The sequence below is a fragment of the Eutrigla gurnardus genome (assembly GCF_963514095.1).
Source record: "Eutrigla gurnardus genome assembly, chromosome: 4".
Lineage (NCBI taxonomy): Eukaryota > Metazoa > Chordata > Actinopteri > Perciformes > Triglidae > Eutrigla > Eutrigla gurnardus.
In genome coordinates this window covers 17,376,271-17,395,606 of record NC_139918.1, presented here as the reverse complement: position 1 = coordinate 17,395,606, position 19,336 = coordinate 17,376,271, and the positions used below count along the sequence as shown (strand labels likewise).

Here is a 19,336-nt window from a genome sequence, read left to right as displayed (position 1 = left end):
CTGCATTATCCTGTGAAAAATGGGGGCTCCTGTAGAGTGGTTATTTGATTCAACTTGGACAAAGAAGAGGAAAAAAAAACAAGTAGAGTTGAATCAGATGGACAAGACCACCCACAAAACCACGTATGTTTAAAGACAAACTTACTTCCCATTTTCCCACAGGGAAAATAGTTTTCCTGCTCCCATTCTAGAGCAGCTATGCGTCTGGAGCTAGAAATGGAATACCACTGTTACTCAACATTTAATTAAGCTCTTTGGATACATGCGAACACGGTCCCTAGTCCGTTAGAAAAAGGGACCAGCCCACCGTGGTGTCTGTTATCTCAAACATAACCAATAATGAACTGCTCTGAAACAAATAACTGACCAGAAGCCTGTGTAGCTTATCATAACAAGGCCTGGGTGCGGTTTACACATCGCTACAGCCGCGCCTTTTCCTGTCACAACGGAACGGCTGTGCGTAAGGACGGCGGGTCAGCTGACAGTTACAGAAGACCAGGAGGAAGGAGCGGAATTAGCGGCTGTGTGAACCGGGAACCTACTGGATCTGGACATAAGCGACACCCGAGGCCGAACGGGAGAGCGAGACTCTGGTGGCGTTCGTGAGAGGACTAGGGTGAGTTCACTAACGTCGAGACGAGTGCATGTTTTTAGTCAAAGTGATCAAATGTAGCCCGATAACCGTTTCGGAAAGCCGGGAAACTTGCATTCGGGGAGATGCTAGCATTAGCAGTTAGCTGCCGCTACGTCAGCTAACGTCAAGTTAGCAGCGGCAAGCTGTATAACGGAATATAAGCGGGTTTCCTCATGAAAATAAAAGCACACGGCGTGTTATTTATGTGAATTATCAACGAGCGCACGATGTTTGCGGACAGTCAGTGCTATAATACCATTTCGTTGATTTGTAAATTGTCGATGAATAATAACGTTAGCGGTGCTTTTAAAAACGCCGTCAAACGGTCTGGTTTTTCTTTTCACCGGAAGTCCATTTTAATATTCCGCACTGCTCGACGCTAGTTCGCCGAACACCACCGCCAGCTAGCCTGCTATCGTAAGCTAAATTAGCTAGCTACCTCTCACTCGGTATATTCTCCATCACTTTGATAGAAGCTGAAGGTCAAGCCTCCATCAACGTTGTAGCCACTTGAGTGCCCTTCGAATAAAGTGTTTCAAGCGTCGCGTTGCTCACCGGACAATGAACAAATGGGGAAATATGAAAAATGTATGAACGTTAGGAAATGGCCTGAGTGAGCAGACATCTTGACATCGGCCAATAAAAGGCCGATTACACATCGTTAGGGGCTTGTGCACGCTTTATTCGGTCACGACCCGGCAATGTCCATATGGGTGGCATTATTTTTCTGATCTTGGACATGTGATTGTGTTGTGTACTTAATCTGGGCGCCGTTTATTTGAGGTATCCGGCCTCTGTCTTCGAGGAATTTCAAGCATGTCCTTCATCTCCTGGTTTTCAGAAGCTTCGTTCTTGAATGAGAGCAAAATTGCCGTGATTTGTTTTGTCTGAGGCACCAGCCAGCAACGTCAACGACCGCATTGCCTCGATGTGAATGACGGTGTCCTCAGGTTTTGATTTTAATTTTGGATTTCATACCTAATCCAACCATATCCTGTCTGCACCTGGTAGTAAAATGCAGCCCCAGTAAGATCAACAGATTTGTAACTGGCTACTTGGCGGCATCATGCTTCAAACTGGGGGATGCTAATCCGCTGTTAAGCTCACTTTGGAAGGAAATAAGGATTTGTCTGTGGTGTGGGCGGTGGTGGTTGAATCTCTTCAGCCTATATTGGAGTGTTTTTATTTAATGTGTGTATGCACATGCACGTAGCAAAAATGAGTCACCACAGTGGGGCAGCTGCAGGGTGTATTCAATTGGCAATAGAGTGGTTTGTGTGCGTCTGTGTGAGAGAGTGACAGAGAAAGCGGATGTGAGGGACAAGTGTTTCCCTGTACTATGGTCACTCCTTTACTTTTTGCTGCTTTCGCTTCTCCATCACCCTCTTTTTTTTTTTTTCTTCCTTCCCCGTTTCCTTCCTGCAATCTCTCGCTCTCCTCAGGCGGGGTTTGGTTTCACCATGGCCAGTTGGGACTGAGAAGCAGCCACAATGATTGGAGGATTGTTCATCTACAACCACAAGGGGGAGGTCCTCATCTCCAGGGTCTACCGGGATGACATTGGGTACGTTTCACAGGAGCAAAGCCGTAACGTTTCTACAATTTTTGGCCGACTTCGTGTCAGTGAGAAGGGCGTGTTCCAGCGTGGGTGGACAGGTTGGGATTGATTTTGGAGGAATGAGAGAGGATTATGTCCTTCTTCCTAGCTAAGTAGTTTACATTTGCCTGTTTTGTTATCTCCACGAAATTGTGTTTAAAAATAGCTAAGCCAGGCATACATTTAGCACAGTGTTACCAACCTTTTAGATGCAGAAGTGTTTTTTTTTTTTTTTTTTTTTTTTACAAATACAAAAACAAGGAAGCAATGATGCAGTTATTTTCCCAATAAATACATGACAAAACACAAGAGACTATAACATAGAAAACAACAATACAAAAGTATTACACAATCTGGAAAAAATAACATCCTCATTCAATATTTACATCCACAACTTCTACTGTATGTCAAAGATTAGATGCAGCTCCTCCAAATTCACCTCAGATAAGTTGTTTTTCTGTACCATATGAACAAAATGAGATACTGATTGTAACCACACTTCTTCGTCTTTGTAAAGAAAATATTTCTCTTAGGGTACGTATGGAGGGATGAGGAATTAATAATTGCCTGTCTGGGGAAAATGTATTAAAATAGCTCTGAAAGGAATGGTAAGTGCCTCATATTTAAATGTAAAAATAAAAATACTTTAAAATAACAACTAAACAGAGTTGAGAAATGAGCCTATACGAAGCTGAAGATTGAAGTCATATCCAGGGTACACTGGGGATAATAGGCTAAAAACCTGGAGACACTGCAAACAATGTGGCTCGGTATATGGTACATAACGTGTGTCAGGTAGAAGGCTACATCCATGTAGATCCACATATAAGTGGGCATGTTGTGGACAGAAGAACACGCTAAGATCTGACTTGTAGGCTGTCCATCTTTATGTCTTTCCTCTTTCTCATTTGTTTGTTTGTTTTTTGACACATTGTTGATGTGCTTCACCTTTTTTAATGGACATACCAGACCTCCATGCTAACACCCAATAATCACTTTCTGTATTGTGTAAACCCAGCCACATTCACTGATTGAGATGAGTGCAGGCATCTCTCCAGAACAGACGGCAATCCAGCACCTTGTGGGTTTTAACAGTTTGGCTTGGCAAGGTATCGAGAGGGCACAAAGGTAGAACTTGATTTCCTAGTGCCAGTTATGTACACTGCAGAAGTGCTGGGTCAGTATATACTATTTTGTGTTGACCCTTAAGGCATTTTTAATCATTTTATGTGCTGTAGTTGTAGGGTTTGAGGCACAGAGGAGACAAGGGATAAAATAGTACAGTATGTGGTGCATTTCAGAGCTGTTATGTCTAACATGTATCAAAACACTGGGATGCCATTAAATAGACTAATGTCTGTGAGCATCCATTTCTTGTCCTGTTTCTCAGCAGCAATCAGTACAGCCTTCTCAGACACAGCACCTGTGGAATAGCATTGAATCCGTTCCAAACTGAAATTGAATTCACGCCCATAGTTGAATGTGCTCAAAGTGTAAAAGGAGCCACACTGTCATTTTGTGAGACTTTCACCAACACAACAGCTATAGTCATGAGCAGACGTTTTGTCTGCTCATGATCCCTGTGGTCCCGGCATCAGTTGCCTTTGCTGATCCTCCCTGTTGCTGCAGCAGCGCAGCGTAAACAAGGCTTACTATGCTGTCGCAGTGTACGTGCCATAATGTTGTGTTGACTTCTTTTATGTTGCAACCAAGCTTTTAGTTACAGATGAAATAGAAATTGATTCACTCAAAAATAATTAAGCTGTAAGGGAGTGATTTAAAAGAATCAATATGCACTTGCCATGCCGTTGTCAGGACAACACACAACATAGATTTGAGAGCAATCTAGTGCCGCCGACTATTCAGTTACAATGACGGCTTCATAATAAACACCATGTTACTCACTCTGTCTGTGTACATGATGCACGAAAATGTCTCTTGTGCATTTTTGTCTCTCTCCTCTCCTTTTACTTCATCCTTTTTTCCCTCTCTATCCTCTGTATCACCATTTTCCTCCATCTGTCCATCTTGGCCCCTGTAGGAATAGGTAAGAGATGTTCCAGCCTATCAAGCATGAACCCTCCCCTCTCATGGCCACCGATCAATGACCCCTTGAATCTCCTAACTGCATGCCCATTGATTCCACAGTCAACTTCCTCTAAGCATGAGTCACCTGTCATGGCAATCAGTGGTAAATGAACCTCCAGCTCCTGAGATACAACGGATAAAACCAACATGCGGGCCCTTCAATGAGTGTTGACGCTCACAAACGGCCCTACCGGTGCCTAAGCATGTAGACTGAGCATGGGATATGATGGTTAATGTAGTCCGATCATCCATGGATTCTGCTCTTTCACAAAGAAGTTGAGAGACTGTTTAGATCATTTATATTAATATTATGGGGCCTCATTTGTTCAAGTAGGATCAATTAATATCCCTTGAAATTAACTGCAATTATGGATACAATTTTGTGATTTTATTTTAATTCAGAGGTTAAATACAGTTTCACACATTTCAAACAAAAATACTTTTTGACTGTTTTTGTGTGTGTTTTTTTTTGTTTTTAATGTTAGTGGTGATATGGAAGCAGTTTAATGGACAAGACAGACATCATGGCAGCCTCCTAGACTGACATTATTGTACCTTTCTGTCCTCATTCAAAAACTGCCACATGGAATTCCTAAATGTGTGAATAAACAGTCGACGATGATGCAAACATGGTAGAAATTGTATCTTTAAACGTGTGTAATATCAGCCAAGAAGGCTACCACCTGTATGTCTCTAGTCCATTTGTTCATGGTTCCATTTAAAAAGGGGAGCAATCAGTGTGAACATACAGGCTTTTTTTTATTTTAACAATATGGTACTACATGTTTTAGATTAGATAATAAGTAGTGTTGAATATCAGTAAGGTCACCAGCTTGTCACTTTAGACGTCTAGAAGTTCTCAATAGGATTTGGTATCCTGTTAGAACGTGCTGCATCCTCTGCCCTGTTATTTATAAACCCACAGTGTTTTCTGTTAAACCTTTTGGAAATAAAAAAAATGGCCCAACTGAAGATTAGATCTGGACAATATATGGTTTACCCATATTTTTGTTCCCATGGTGTCCACATAATTATGATGCCTGTGTGTCAAGCTAAACTCTCAGAGCCTTCCCTCACCCTCTTGGTAATTATAACCATTTACACAAAACAACGCTCTTTTCTCTAAATGCACCAAGTCGAGGTGTCCTTTTCCACTCGGGAAATGTTTTGATAACTGCTCCTTCTTTGATGTGGATGGATGTGCCGTTACGGTCTGAATGGTTGGTTTACTTTTAGTTCCAGCACAAAGCTGGACATCAAACTCGGCTGCTATTTTCCCAGGATGTCCAGGGGGGAATAGTGTCAACAGTTACGGAAAAGCCTGAAACAATTCACTGAAACGTGTCTCTCTCTTTTTTTCTTTCTTGTCCTCCCTCCCGATCTCAGGCGTAATGCGGTGGATGCGTTCCGTGTGAACGTGATTCACGCCCGGCAGCAGGTTCGGTCCCCGGTGACCAACATCGCCAGAACCAGCTTCTTCCATGTCAAGCGCTCCAACATCTGGTTGGCGGCCGTCACCAAGCAGAATGTCAACGCCGCCATGGTGTTCGAGTTCCTTTACAAGATGTGCGACGTCATGACAGCCTACTTTGGCAAGATCAGCGAGGAGAACATCAAGAACAACTTTGTGCTCATCTATGAGCTGCTGGATGGTAAACGACGATACTTGTGATCAATCAATTTCATTATCCATAATGTAAATCTGAGAACTGGGCAGCTCTGGAGCATGTAGGGGCAAATTGTCTTAATGTGTAGTAGATTATTTCATATATATGTTGTTACCTTTGTCCTCCCAGTTCAAGTTGTGTGAATATGATCTCACTCTCGGTCAACACAAGTTCTTTCTATCGCAACATGTCCTTTTACCCATCTTATCTCTAATCAATGGTTATCTGTTTGTGTTCATACAGAGATCCTGGACTTTGGATACCCCCAGAACTCAGAGACTGGAGCTCTGAAGACCTTCATCACCCAGCAGGGCATTAAGGGACAGGTCAGTAAGACGAGTGTAGTCTGGGATGTGCCAAGCCAGTTTGCTTGATCTGGATAAGTGGGATCAACCTTTGATGTAATTACATGTCACTGAGTGAGTTAGTGGCACTGGTGTCTTCATGGAAACTAGACAAATATCTAAAATATAGGAAGACATTTTTGCAGAATTAATTAACTGCCAATCTTTATCCAAATTGAACTGTTTAAGAAATTAACTTGTATCTTGTTTTCCCTCTCCTTATTTCCCCTCAACGGTGATCTTGGACCCTTCATAATTCAGCACCAGGTAATAAACAACATACAGAGATTCTCTCTCATGAAATTCTTTTTATCCACGTATGGAGCCACGCTGCATGTTTTCCTCCCTCCCTGTAGCGTTAAGAATCCCTTTTCATCACCTCCTTTCATTTGTCATTCTGTCAGCCGTCTCCTTTTGTTGGTAGTGATGTGGTTTCTTTCCTGCTGTCTCCCAGACAAAAGAGGAGCAGTCTCAGATCACCAGCCAGGTGACGGGCCAGATCGGCTGGCGTCGCGAAGGCATCAAGTATCGCCGCAATGAGCTTTTCCTGGACGTGCTGGAGAGCGTCAACCTGCTCATGTCACCACAAGGTCTGTTCATACGACCTCGCTGAACTGGGCGGGGCCTGCTGACTTTGTTCTTTTAGGTCTCTCCTTATTAATATTTGCATACATATTTGTGCAAGTTTATTTGACTTTGAGCTTTAAAAAATGCAACTCAATGATTTAGTTGTTGAGTTTTATTACTTGTATGAAAAGACTTGAAAGTGATAGAATCTTTGTGTTTTGATTTTTACTTTTTTTTTTTCTTTAATAGCCTTCTTACCTTTTTGTTTAAATTTTTTTTTATTTAATTTTTTTTATCCAAACGTTATAGAGTAAACTTTTAAGGAGAAGTTTCCAAAATAACCAGTTTTAGACCAGGAAAGTCTCATTATTTCCCGTCCTGTCCAGGCCAGGTCCTGAGCGCCCACGTGTCGGGCCGAGTAGTGATGAAGAGCTACCTGAGCGGAATGCCGGAATGCAAATTTGGCATGAATGACAAGATTGTCATCGACAAGCAGGGCAAGGGAGGAGCATCTGATGACGCAGGGAAGAGGTGAGTGCCACAACATGCAGACGGCAAATTGAATATCTGAAGTCAACCATGTTTTTATATGCAAGGCTGAAAATAGTTGAGATAATTTGCAATGCTGTTTCTTCGAGTTTGATGCTTTTAATATTATTTCCATCTTGAAAACTCTGACAAGGAAATTCATTGAATTAGAGACCACCTTGTCTGTTAACCCCTGTCTTTGTTATGAGTGTTGTCTTGCTGTTTACAACAAGACAGGCTTTACAATTTATTTATTTTTTTCTTTCCTTTGGATGCATCTCTCCTTTCTTTCCCTCTCTTTCTTTTCTATGTGCTGTACCTCAGTGATTTAGGGGGAGGAAGGTACTGTACTGACAAGTGTCCTCACCTTCTGTCACCTCCACACACACACACACACACACACACACACACACACACACACACACACACACTTGTGTAGTCTTAGCCCTTTAGCGCATTAAGAATCATCTCACGCACTGTTGTTCCCTAAACACCTGATACACACCAAACACACTGTGTTAACTCTTCAGTATACATCCTGGTGGTTGTTTCCCTGTTTTGTGTAATGTTTGTTTCTATCACCCCACCTAACAAAGACTATGATTTGTATTATTGCACAATAGTGTAATTAACGTCTACCAGGTTTTTAGGTCTTGATAGTTTTGTCCCTGTTTTTGTGTACTTTTTTTTTTGTTTTTACTGTGGATATTAATTGAGGGAGAGAAGTAGTTTTATTTTTTGGAGAAGACGTAATCATAAATATTAGATATAGTTTAATAATGATAAACAAGTGAACTAACATTTCTTTTGTGTGTTTCTTTCTCCTAGCAGTGGGAAGCAGTCCATAGCCATCGATGACTGCACTTTCCACCAGTGTGTGCGCCTCAGTAAGTTTGACTCGGAGCGCAGCATCAGCTTCATCCCCCCTGATGGAGAGTATGAGCTCATGAGGTCAGTAGATGGATGTGTTGGGAAATTGTTTATTATAAGAATGACAACATAATTCTGTACCATGAACCACTTCTCCTCCCCCCCCTCTCGCAGGTATCGCACCACTAAAGACATCATCCTGCCGTTCCGGGTCATTCCTCTGGTCAGGGAGGTTGGCCGCACTAAACTGGAGGTTAAGGTGGTCATCAAGTCCAACTTCAAACCCTCGCTGCTGGCCCAAAAGATCGAGGTGAGCACTTATCAATAAATGCAAACACAGCTCACATGGATCCTAATTCACAAATGAATATTTTATACCCTCACAACTCAAACATGAGCAAATATGACATTTTGGAGTCGTAGTCATGTGTAATATTAAAAGTTTTACTGTCAACCTTTCAGGTTCGTATCCCAACGCCGCTCAACACCAGCGGTGTGCAGGTGATTTGTATGAAGGGAAAAGCAAAGTACAAGGCCAGCGAGAACGCCATTGTGTGGAAGTGAGTAGTAGCTCTCCCCGTATTTTCATTAGATGAACCAAACCTCCTGTTTTATGCTCTCTGTCAAGTTAATGATCAACTGTTTCTCTGTTTGCTCACAACACACAGTCCTGTTATCTTTTGTAAACCTTTTTATTTACATATTTATTCTCGTCAGGGTTTCAAAATTGCAATCCGTACAACACTGAAGAAGCTGACTGTGTGTGTGTCTGTTTGTGTGTGCGTGTGTGTGCAGGATCAAACGCATGGCTGGGATGAAGGAGTCTCAGATCAGTGCTGAGATCGAGCTGCTGCCGACCAACGATAAGAAGAAATGGGCCAGGCCTCCCATCTCTATGAACTTTGAGGTCAGATTGCATTAATAGTTTCAAAGTCTGTTTGTTTGTTGAATCTCAAACTGAACAGTATTCAGTTTGAGATTCAACAGTATCAACAATTCTTTCTGCCAGATTTAAAAGAGATTCTATTTGCTAAATGCATAGCTGAACTTAAATGTAATCCCTGTATCATGATAAAAACAACCTGTTTACTGTGATGTCATACACACTCCCACACTTCCTGATTCCACTTGATTATCGCACCCACTGTGTGGCCTACAGCTCCCAGCATGCTCCGTCACGTCTTAACCTTCCTCTTCTTGTCTCTGCAGGTTCCTTTCGCTCCGTCTGGTCTGAAGGTGCGCTACTTGAAGGTGTTCGAGTCCAAGCTCAACTACAGTGACCATGATGTCATCAAATGGGTGCGGTACATCGGCCGCTCCGGCATCTACGAAACGCGCTGCTAAAGTTCAACCCGCTCCAGGCAGCACACTGACCACTTTCCTCCCATCTATCCTGTTAAGATTTTTTTCTTCTGCCCTCCCTACTTTGTCTCTCCTCCCCTTGACCCTTATAGCCTCTCATACACCTCCGCCCTCACCCCTTCCTAACTAGGTGTTGGAGATTGAATTTACATCGTTTAAAAAAAATAAAAAAAAGTAAATATGATATAATGCACAGATATATGCAAAATGTGAACCATTGCATCATATATATCTCGTAGTGATGAGTAAACCTGTAAACAAACTGGTGTTCGAAAGAAAAAGACAAGTGATGCAGATGGGGACCAGGGGGAGAGGACCGGAGGCACCTTTTGGTGTCCTTAAGGGTGCTCTGTTGTGTTTATTCAGTGTTATTATTCCACCATATACTCTCCAGTTACTTTAGAAGGCCCACAAGTCCTAGAAGCAATCCCCCGTAAGATGATTTGTAGCTGTTGTGGTTTAAATGAATCCTGATATGTTCCTGTATATGAACTTCTGTCTCAGTAGTCGACCCTTAAAATTGAGATGCATTGTCTGATTCTATATTGTGGACTGATTGATATTTGATCTGTGTGTTTTGGGAACGGTCAATTGGATCGAAAGTCTCAATTCAAAGTCTCTTCTGGGTAGTTAGAAAAGAGAAGAATTGATAGTGACCGAGCTGTTGTTTTTTTTTTACTTTCTGGAGCGTATCATTTCTTTCCCTTGCTATTTTTCCCCCACTATTAGTTTTACAAGCATCTAGCGAGTAAAGTTAAAGCACAGGGGAACAGTTAAAGCATAGGGGAACCGTTTTGAGGTCTGACCATCATCCCAATAAACTAGTTTGTGACATAAAACTGTTTCTTAAGCACCAAGATCAACTTTGTTGCACTATTTTGATTCAAAGATGCTTTGGGGAAATCTGGCATTGGGTGCGTTTGCATTGAGGTAAGGTCTCCCCCTGGTGTTTGCCTCGTCACTGTCTGCCTCTTGATGTTTGTAGCCCTGGTGACCGTTCTGTCCAATAAAATCTGACTATGTAACCAACCCCGCCTACCATCTGGGTGTAGTTGCTTGGCTCATATTGTGTGAGGTTGTCTTGACTCTTGTACACACCGTTTCCTGGTGAAGGGTATTGCAGTGTGGCTCTGTTTAGTCTAGTTTGCAACCTGTCAATTCATTTGACAAACATATTGGCTCAAAACCCTTTTTATTTTTCACATCTTGAAGGGAATCAAAGATTACTTGAATGAACTCAGAATAAACACTCAATCAGAGAAACCCTCAACAGTTACATAAAACAGGAGACAAAAAAATGGTCAAGAAATGCTTTGGCCAAGATGTTTAATACATTGTTCCTGTCTTGTCCTTCCTCTACCCCAAACAGTAAAATAATACATGATTTAAACAGTTAAAAACATTTACATTTGTATCTAGCAGTAGTGGCTGTTATTGGCCTGCCACTCGAGTCTTTGCCACCTTTAACTAGTGGACATGCTCTCACTGATACCGATTTAAAGCAGATTCCAAAAGAATCACGACAAGGGCTCCCAAAAGTAGCTTAGCACCAAAATCACGGCTGGATTTGCTCAGCAAATTATGCTGGTTTTGTACTTTAAAATACCACAGAAAGGAATTTATGACTGGAAATCCTTTCGAGTTATTTCCCCAACCTTAAAATCTGATTACGCCCACAAGAATAGAATCAGTCTGTTGCTGCAGCAAAGATCGATTTTAAGTTATTTTTGGGAAACCCGAGCCTAGAACAGTTCAATCCCGACATCTGTCAACATTTATATTAGTCATCACAACAGTATTGCATTACATCTTCAGATCACCTGTGATGTTTCATTTTCTGGTTATATAGGAGACACAAGACATGCTTTACTCACTGAAAATGCAGGACACACACACGCACACCAAGGCTGGAAAGTCTCATCCTATTTGACCCAGTCGCTTTGTTTCAGTGCTGCAACAATGGCTCTGTTCATAAAGGGAAAAAATAATGCTCATATTTTGTGCTCATCTCAGGAAATAGAATTGGTTCAGGGAAGGAGGTAGCTATTTAAATGTTGATCTGGAGTTTTATCGATATATAAATCTAAACCCTTCACACCACTATGTGACACAGCGCAGCCCAGTCCACCAAAATACTCATCTTTAAACTAATGCAAACAGTGCATGATTTGTTTAACACCCCAAAGTCTTAAATGAGACTGCCTTGCATATTTCTCCATGTATGTGTGCGACTAATGACGAGGCCTTATTCATGAAAGTGTGCTTATGACTCAACTAAACAAAAGATGACATTTTGTTATGAGAGGAAGGGCATTAAGACAGTTCTCTGGTCTTATTTGATAAACGTAATACTGTCTTTTGCCATCACATGTGTATCAGATGAGATTACTTCCCTATAGGCCCAGGTGATGCAGGAGCTGCATTACTAAAAAATAACATAAAACATAATTCAAGCCTTGCTCATGTTGATTCACTGCTCGAACCGTCAAAGCACTTCTAACCAGAGATGATAAAAATCAGTTTCCGTTCAGAGGAAAAACAAAGTAAAGATGAAATCTACAAAAATAAGTATTTCTACATCAACATTTAAATGGTTCATCCTTGCAAGACTCTCTTTTTACGCCACCATAACGGCGTCTGGTTTGAAACCAAAGACTAATTCTTGTCAGCAGACAAAAAAACATTTAAAAGCAAATTTATCACTAGATGCAGGAAAAGGTCAAAGCTGAACCTCAGATCTGTCAACAGAAGACGTTTCAGACATGCTGACATAAGAGCTTGCAAGAACAAACATCACATGCACACACACGCAGACGCAATGCCTGAAAGCAGGCAGGCGAACTTAGGGAACAGAACTGCTGTTTAGTATACATACAACACTCGACTCAGGTTCAGCTCGGATTCGACTTAATCAGGAGATTACCTGTTATTTAAAAAAAAAGTTAGGTTTGTTTCCGATTAGCTTGATCAGAAGATGCCACACATGAACAGATCATTTAAATGTCCAGTTTTCAGACCTGCTATTCCCCAAGAGATATTCAACAGTGTCTCCAATGAAATCTCAGCTCACCTCTCCCACACCAAACCAGATGTGCTGTTCCAGAAAGTGACCAAAAACCTGCAAGCCCTCCTACTGAAGCCATGACAAACACAAAAAGAAAACATACCCCTACCTCATTACAACGTCAACCTTAAGAACACACCGTCATAGATTTGAGTGCACCGAGTGTAACCCCTGCAAATATTCCCAAGTGACAGTAAGTGACTAATAAACTCGACACTAAAAGTGACTGAGATAACCGAGACTAGTTTCAAAGAACCCAGGTGACTAGTGGTAACCTTTACTGACCGTTACACGAAAACAAATGAGGACAAAATTGGCTGTTAAAAACAAAAGCTGCGGAGAAACTGGCTGTTACAATGAATGTGACGCTGAAATGCTTAAAAGGTTAAATCATAGACTAACAAAAAAGAAAATAAATGGAAGCAGGAGCTCAAGAAAACCACGTTACTCGACAGCTCAGTTAACCGGCAGCGTCTGACTGCAGCCCAACAACAGTGAAGCATTCAAACTTGTTCTAGTTTTCGTCGTCTTCGTCGTCGTCCTCGCTGATGAGGTACCCGCGGGCTCCGCTGTGGTGGGGCGGAGGCGAGGGGGGCGGGGAAGTCTTGGTGAAGAAGGGGAGACGGAAGGTGGGAGAGGGGGAGCGCTCCTCCCGGGTGGGGCTGCTGTCGGGGCTCTGCCTTGGGCTGATGGCCTGAAGCATGCGGCCTTTCCCTTCCTTCAGCATGTGCTTCTGTGGAGGCGAAGCAGAAACACAAAGAGATCACCTGTTAGATCAGCTGATGGTACAACCAACTTAATGCAGGCACAAGACATAACCATGGGACGAGATAAGGATTAAAAACAGTCAAGTTTTGTGTCTGTAAACATCTATTTGGTTTGTGATGATGACCTTTTAATAACACCTTGGCTTTGCCCCTTAAAAGTAAGCATGTGATTACATGCGTCACTGAGACGAATAATGCAAATGGCGTGTCATAGATGAAAATCAATAAATTCTAAATAAATTCTTCCTTCCCTGTGCATCATATGATATAGATCATCAACAATGAAGAAAGTATTCATACTGCTCCATCATGCTGCCTGATTAATAACAGTCAATAAAGAACCAAACTGAACCAACATCCTCACCAAAGCTCCCTCAGGGCCAAACATCTGGAGGAAGTTGCCAATGAACTCCCTGGATTTCTCCTCCCATTTCTGGATGAGGTCGATGCTCTTTTCCTCCACCTTCTGGACAAACTCTTTGCTCTTCTCCTCCACATCGCGTACCTTCCTCTTCACCTTGTCCACACGCTCCTGCAGGTGGTACTTCTTCTCCTGATAAAGCGCAGGGACAGCAAAGGTTACAAAAAAAGATGATACTGCCACGTATTAAACATAAACTGCCTCACAAACACACAAACGCCCAGCTCTGTCGCCACCACTCACACAGTTGAACCAAAACTTTGTCTCCTACATTAATGAAGCTGACGTTGAGTTCCTTCGCCGTGTATCCTCTCTGCAGGTTGCGTCTAACGTACACATCGTAGTCACGGACTATGCGTGTGATGATGTCAGAGGTGGAGATGCCCTCGGTCCGCTGGGTGGGCGCGAACATACCTTTGGAGGTTAGATGGCGACGAAAAGGTCAGCGGACACCAGATACAAATGTATGAGGAGTTAGCACTTCTTTAAATGGAAATGTTCCATTTGAAGATGTTTGTAACGTACAGTACCATATGTGCATCAGATGCAGTAGTAAATACTAAACTGTATGCTGTCATTTCTTGCAAACCACATCACCACTCCTGGTTACTTCGCCACTCACCCGCTTCCTTGATGTGCTTATAGACGTCATCACTGCCTGCCGAGGAGTATGGGATATCATCATGGGCCACAAAGTCAATCTGGAGAGGTCATTACAACACATATCAACACAGTAGATTCACATCTACAAATTGTACAAAAACAGACAAAGAAACGGCAAAAGAAAGGGTTACAGAGGATGAGGCGATGCTGGATATATTTTCTTAACATCGTGCCCCAGCTCAAGATTTCGAATGAACTGTTAATTAAGTTTCATCCACTCACACGGTGTTTTGCAAGGAACTCCGGCGATAACGTCCAGGGAGCATTTCGCACCACTTCATCCACATAGCGGCAATGTCTGATGGCATCGTAACGCTCATCCTCATTCATCACTGTGAAGCCCTTATATTTGTGGGTCAGGTCATCACTGCACACTTTCAAGAAAAACACAGAGATGATGGTTACGAAAGAAGCCGTCGATAACAGGTTTGCTGCTGGGGAGGCCTATATGGACACAGACTCACCTCCTACAATGAGGTGTGTATTTGGGAAGAGGCATTTAGCCTGCATGAGTGCTCTGGCGTGACCCGAGTGGAAAACGTCAAAGATGCCATCTGCATACACCCGCACCGGTCTTTCAACTGGACGGGGAGACGAGACATGCAGAGATTAACTATCTAGTCTGTACAGAGTGAACGTACAGTATAACTGTATTCATGACTAAAAGGCAATTTGCTGATATTAGGGGAAAAAAGAAAGGACAATGGGTATAAGAAATATGAGGTGATAAGTATCATAAGACCAAAAATGATCAATCAGACTGAGAAAGAAAGACAGTCATATCAACACACTCACGTTTTGTTCCCCTCTTTGCCTCCTCCATGTTGACTCTCTGATAGGGTTTACCATCATTTGGCACCAGTTCATCTGCAAAAGGTGCAGGGTGCTTCAACCCCTAAAAGAACCCAACAGACAGAAGGGGAAGATTTACTGATCAGGGATTTATTCACACAAAATGTTATGGCTGAATACCGAAGTGATTAATCCCCTCTCTTATATAAACAGCCAGGGTGGCTTGCACTTGCACAGAGCATATAGAAACTGCTGTACAAACACGCTGTTCAATGACGGCCAAAAAACCCAGCTGACTCACCACAGTACATCTGGGGATTTTACCAAGTCTCTCCCCCTCCTCGGTCTCCCGAATGGAGCCCTCTCTTCTCCTCTTTCTGGACAGCAGCAGCCCGCTGGAGCTTTGAGCCTCCATCTGTGTCAAATGCAAAAACAAACACGATTAAACACAGCAGCATACTTCACATACCCACAGTGTTGTGCCATCCTGTGATTATGATGATTAAAAGACACAGACACTCAGTTTTACTCTGTATAAGATGATCTGGACATGAACTCTGTGTTGTCGTAAGCATTACATAGCGTACAGAACACAGACTGTGAATCTAGATGGCAGCGAGGGTATGTCAGATGACACATCCCGAGCCAACCTTGACACAGTAACAGAGGAGGAGGACTGTATGTGCCTCGGCTCAATTAATCACCAGGAAGCATTTGGGGGGCGGGATACTCTAAAACCCATGAAGGTCAACTGGAAATTAAAATAACAACACTTGTTTCTTCAACAAAAGATAGGATAGGATTTCAACAAGGTCAACATTCTGGGACTCTGTATTAGATATAATCAAGTAGGGCTGAAAATAACTAATCACTATGATCATTGCTTAATATGCTAATTATTTTCTAGAAAATCAAACTTTCCCATAGCCCAAGATCTTGAAATATCTTGTTTTGTCCAAAAAACAAAAGAAAAGCAGTAACTTCTTGTTACTAATCTAGATAAATGATTAACCAATTATCAAAATAGTTGCAGATTCATTTTCTGTCCATTCAGCGACTACGGAGAACCATATAAACCTAGAGGAGTCTAAGTTCAATGATCGGCGTCTATATCTGTCCTTTGTATCTTGGTAGAGCAGGACTGGGACCTAAAATTCTTTGAATTGAGTTTCAAACAGCTTAAAAGATCCCATCCACAATGCTGATTTGACATCCACACTATCCTGTCCACATTTAGTGGAACAATAAAAACCACTGCTGATGGCTTATCACAAGGATTCCTGCGTAATAGGTTGAGGCTCTCTGCTCCCATTCCACACATTCCATCACGCTACCAAAAATGAAGCCGCAGGTCTTTAGGGAGGGGTTCATTATTTTGAAATGTTACTTGTTTAACTTGCCATTGCATCTTTAAAACCCTTGGCTGGACTGCTGATGCGTCAGCTATGAAAGCGTGAGTCAGTACAATGATTGACAGACGTAGCAGTTCCTGGTTGTAACAGCTCCCTGATCCAACACTGGGTACTGGCAACCAGCAACCCTCTGCCTCTCTCTCACAGCTGAGGAAGGAGGGTGAGACGCCCTGCGGGGCTCTCACAATTTGACAGTGGAGATTTACACCAACAGCATGTCATGATGGCTGCACAGGCTTGCTATAATAAGAACGCAACAAGGACAGTGCCGAGTCTTTACCACAGAGGTCCATGACCGCCCCTGCAACCTTATTGAGTATGACATTTACATTTAGGGCATTTTGTCCAAAGCAACTTACTATAAGTACATTTTCTCGAAAGAAAGAAACCACAAAATATCATTGCCGATAAAGTAAGAGCAAAAAAATAGAAACAAGTGTTAGGTCCTCATCTGAGTAAAGTACGATACTCACAAAAAAAGAAGAAAACTGGGGAAAGTTTTAGTGAATATGACTGAATATGACCTCTATTTACAGTAGCTACTAGTGTGTAGGGTTATACCATATACATACATACATGCATACATGCATACATACAGAATACAGCATAATACAGAATCTAGTGAAAATTGCCCGTCATATTTCCAAGAGTTTTCAAATTGCTTCTATAGTCCAACATACTGTCGAAAGCCCAAACATATTCTTATTTACAATCACATAAAATAAGCAAAGACGCCCATTTGTGTTTGAGAAGCTGGGACCATTTCATGTTTGTCATTTTTCCTTGATGAAACTCAAATGATTAATCGAAATAGTTGCTATTGATATAATGTAGACATGGTAAGTAAGGTAAGTAAGGTTGAAATGCAGAAATGAAACGTCCCCCTTAGGACTGTCGGACCACACTTTGAGAACCAAAGGCTTCAACTGCATTTCACACAATGTTCCCGATGTCTGCTTTCTCGATTATTGTAATATGTCACTTCACACACGTCGCATAAACATGCCAAAAGTTAATTGGAGTTAGTACAATGTGCACACGCATCGATGGACTAATTACATAAGTTAGTTTCAGCGGCTAAAACAGCTGACTGATATGAGTTGTACTGGTGTCACTGGTTTTACAGCTCATCTGTCAAACCCTGGCTAACTGGACGCTCTTTGCTAACTACCCCGGATAGGAATGTTAGCTAACGTTTGACAGCTACTTACAGTTCACTCTTTTTGTCCGGAATAAGCCTTTGCAGGTGTGGGTGGCTTCCTAATCTCGTGCTGCCAGCAGGCTAGCTAGCTAACATCAAAAAAGCTTGCTAACGCTACTACTGTCGAGTGGTAGTTAGCAAGCTAGCCGAAAAGCTGGTTGGCTTGTTAGCTAACTTTAGCCGTTAGCTCGTTGGATGGCTGACACTAGCAACAACGGTAACCACGGTACGAACAATCCTGAGTTCGAGGTCCTGGAGCCCGCTGCGCTGCTGTCCGAAACTACCAGAAGGACACACGAATATCAGCCGTGACAGCTTGTACTACAACGCTGACAGGTCAACAATCTAGGAACTACAAAACTTCGATATCCTTACCCTTAAAGGAACTGACATAACGAGCTGGACATTTCCGGTGTTGTACCGTGCTGCCACCTATTGGAGATATTGTATGTGGCATCTATTCAGTAAAGATGCTTTCCACAGATGCTACAAAGTATGGGGGAAATATTACATGCATGTTTATGGATAATACAAGTATCTCGTGTCTATTTGCTAACAATGTTGTAGAGTATGAATGTTCACACATTCAAATAGGCCACTGTTGTAATTGTAATTTAGAAGTTGTTTAATCTGTGTTGTATTTGGTGTAAACGGAGCTTTTGCACCATTTATTTAATTATTCACACATTATTCCACATTCATTTTATTATTAAGACCTTTTTCTACTGTGACATGACACTTCATGTAGTATAGTTTTGAACATAACACTATGCAGGCTTTTTTTGTAAGAATCATATTGTGTATTGAAATATGAAACATTTGGAAAGCAGTGGTGGATGTACATTTACTCAATATTTGTACCTTGCTTCAGCATTTCCATAATATCTAACTTTAGGCCTTCCATTTATCCCAGCACAGAAAATAATACAAAATCTGTCATAAAAGTTTTATTTTTAATGGAACAACAAATTACTTTCAGAAGTCACAATAATAGTAAATAAACTCTACCTGCTTGCAAACTAAGTGTCACTTGATCCATCACATGATCTCAGTATATTATATACACACACCTGTTCTGAAAAGCCCCAGAGTCTGCAACACCATGAAGTCCAAGAAGCTTCCAGTCAGGTCTGGGACAACTTTGAAGTGCAGTTCAGGGCTTGGCTATAAACAACAATCAGAAACGTTGAACATCCCACAGAGCACCATTAAATCAGTAACAAAACCAAAAAGAAAGTCGTACCACAACAAACCTGCTAAGAGAATTGAGGTGGCCAACCAAAACTCAAAACCCTGAATGAGCTGGGAAGCTCCACAGCAGAGGTTGGATGGAGGACCTTTAAGCCGAACGCTTAAAGA

The 19,336-nt window shown here is 42.0% G+C and overlaps 2 protein-coding genes across 6 annotated transcripts; one reads left to right on the top strand and one right to left on the bottom strand.

The window, feature by feature from the left end:
• Nucleotides 1–462: 462 nt before the first annotated feature.
• On the top strand, nucleotides 463–10,686 carry LOC311012816 (AP-2 complex subunit mu-A). Of its 4 annotated transcripts, none has more exons than XM_084008523.1 (12): nucleotides 463–616; nucleotides 2,077–2,198; nucleotides 5,706–5,971; nucleotides 6,230–6,325; nucleotides 6,792–6,920; nucleotides 7,284–7,428; nucleotides 7,750–7,767; nucleotides 8,257–8,376; nucleotides 8,470–8,605; nucleotides 8,758–8,855; nucleotides 9,091–9,202; nucleotides 9,505–10,686. In XM_084008523.1, exons 2-12 carry the CDS (start codon nucleotides 2,125–2,127, stop codon nucleotides 9,637–9,639), a joined length of 1,329 nt encoding a protein of 442 aa, XP_083864649.1. In that variant the 5' UTR covers nucleotides 463–616; nucleotides 2,077–2,124; the 3' UTR covers nucleotides 9,640–10,686. The 4 variants fall into 4 exon arrangements, with proteins under 4 accessions (XP_083864649.1, XP_083864648.1, XP_083864651.1 ...); XM_084008522.1 differs by having other exon boundaries at nucleotides 8,254–8,376; XM_084008525.1 differs by lacking the exon at nucleotides 7,750–7,767.
• pcyt1aa (phosphate cytidylyltransferase 1A, choline a) lies at nucleotides 10,322–18,397 on the bottom strand. Of its 2 annotated transcripts, none has more exons than XM_084008526.1 (9): nucleotides 18,353–18,397; nucleotides 15,666–15,779; nucleotides 15,368–15,467; nucleotides 15,037–15,153; nucleotides 14,795–14,946; nucleotides 14,532–14,610; nucleotides 14,181–14,323; nucleotides 13,853–14,041; nucleotides 10,322–13,454 (listed from the first exon to the last, which is right to left on the bottom strand). In XM_084008526.1, exons 1-9 carry the CDS (start codon nucleotides 18,368–18,370, stop codon nucleotides 13,236–13,238), a joined length of 1,131 nt encoding a protein of 376 aa, XP_083864652.1. In that variant the 5' UTR covers nucleotides 18,371–18,397; the 3' UTR covers nucleotides 10,322–13,235. The 2 variants fall into 2 exon arrangements, with proteins under 2 accessions (XP_083864652.1, XP_083864653.1); XM_084008527.1 differs by lacking the exon at nucleotides 18,353–18,397 and adding an exon at nucleotides 17,988–18,326.
• Nucleotides 18,398–19,336: the final 939 nt, after the last annotated feature.

What these genes read in the sequence shown, in the direction of transcription:
- pcyt1aa (XM_084008526.1), bottom strand. An exon ending in TAAGCACATCAAGGAAGCGG is followed by an intron (nt 14,324 to 14,531) that starts GTGAGTGGCGAA and finishes TAACCTCCAAAG; the next exon opens with GTATGTTCGCGCCCACCCAG. An exon ending in TTGGCCCTGAGGGAGCTTTG is followed by an intron (nt 13,455 to 13,852) that starts GTGAGGATGTTG and finishes TCGCCTCCACAG; the next exon opens with AAGCACATGCTGAAGGAAGG.
- LOC311012816 (XM_084008522.1), top strand. Translation starts at nt 2,125, where the DNA reads ATGATTGGAGGATTGTTCATCTACAACCACAAGGGGGAGGTCCTCATC. An exon ending in GGGACAGGTCAGTAAGACGA is followed by an intron (nt 6,326 to 6,791) that starts GTGTAGTCTGGG and finishes CCCAGACAAAAG; the next exon opens with AGGAGCAGTCTCAGATCACC. An exon ending in CCATCTCTATGAACTTTGAG is followed by an intron (nt 9,203 to 9,504) that starts GTCAGATTGCAT and finishes TTGTCTCTGCAG; the next exon opens with GTTCCTTTCGCTCCGTCTGG.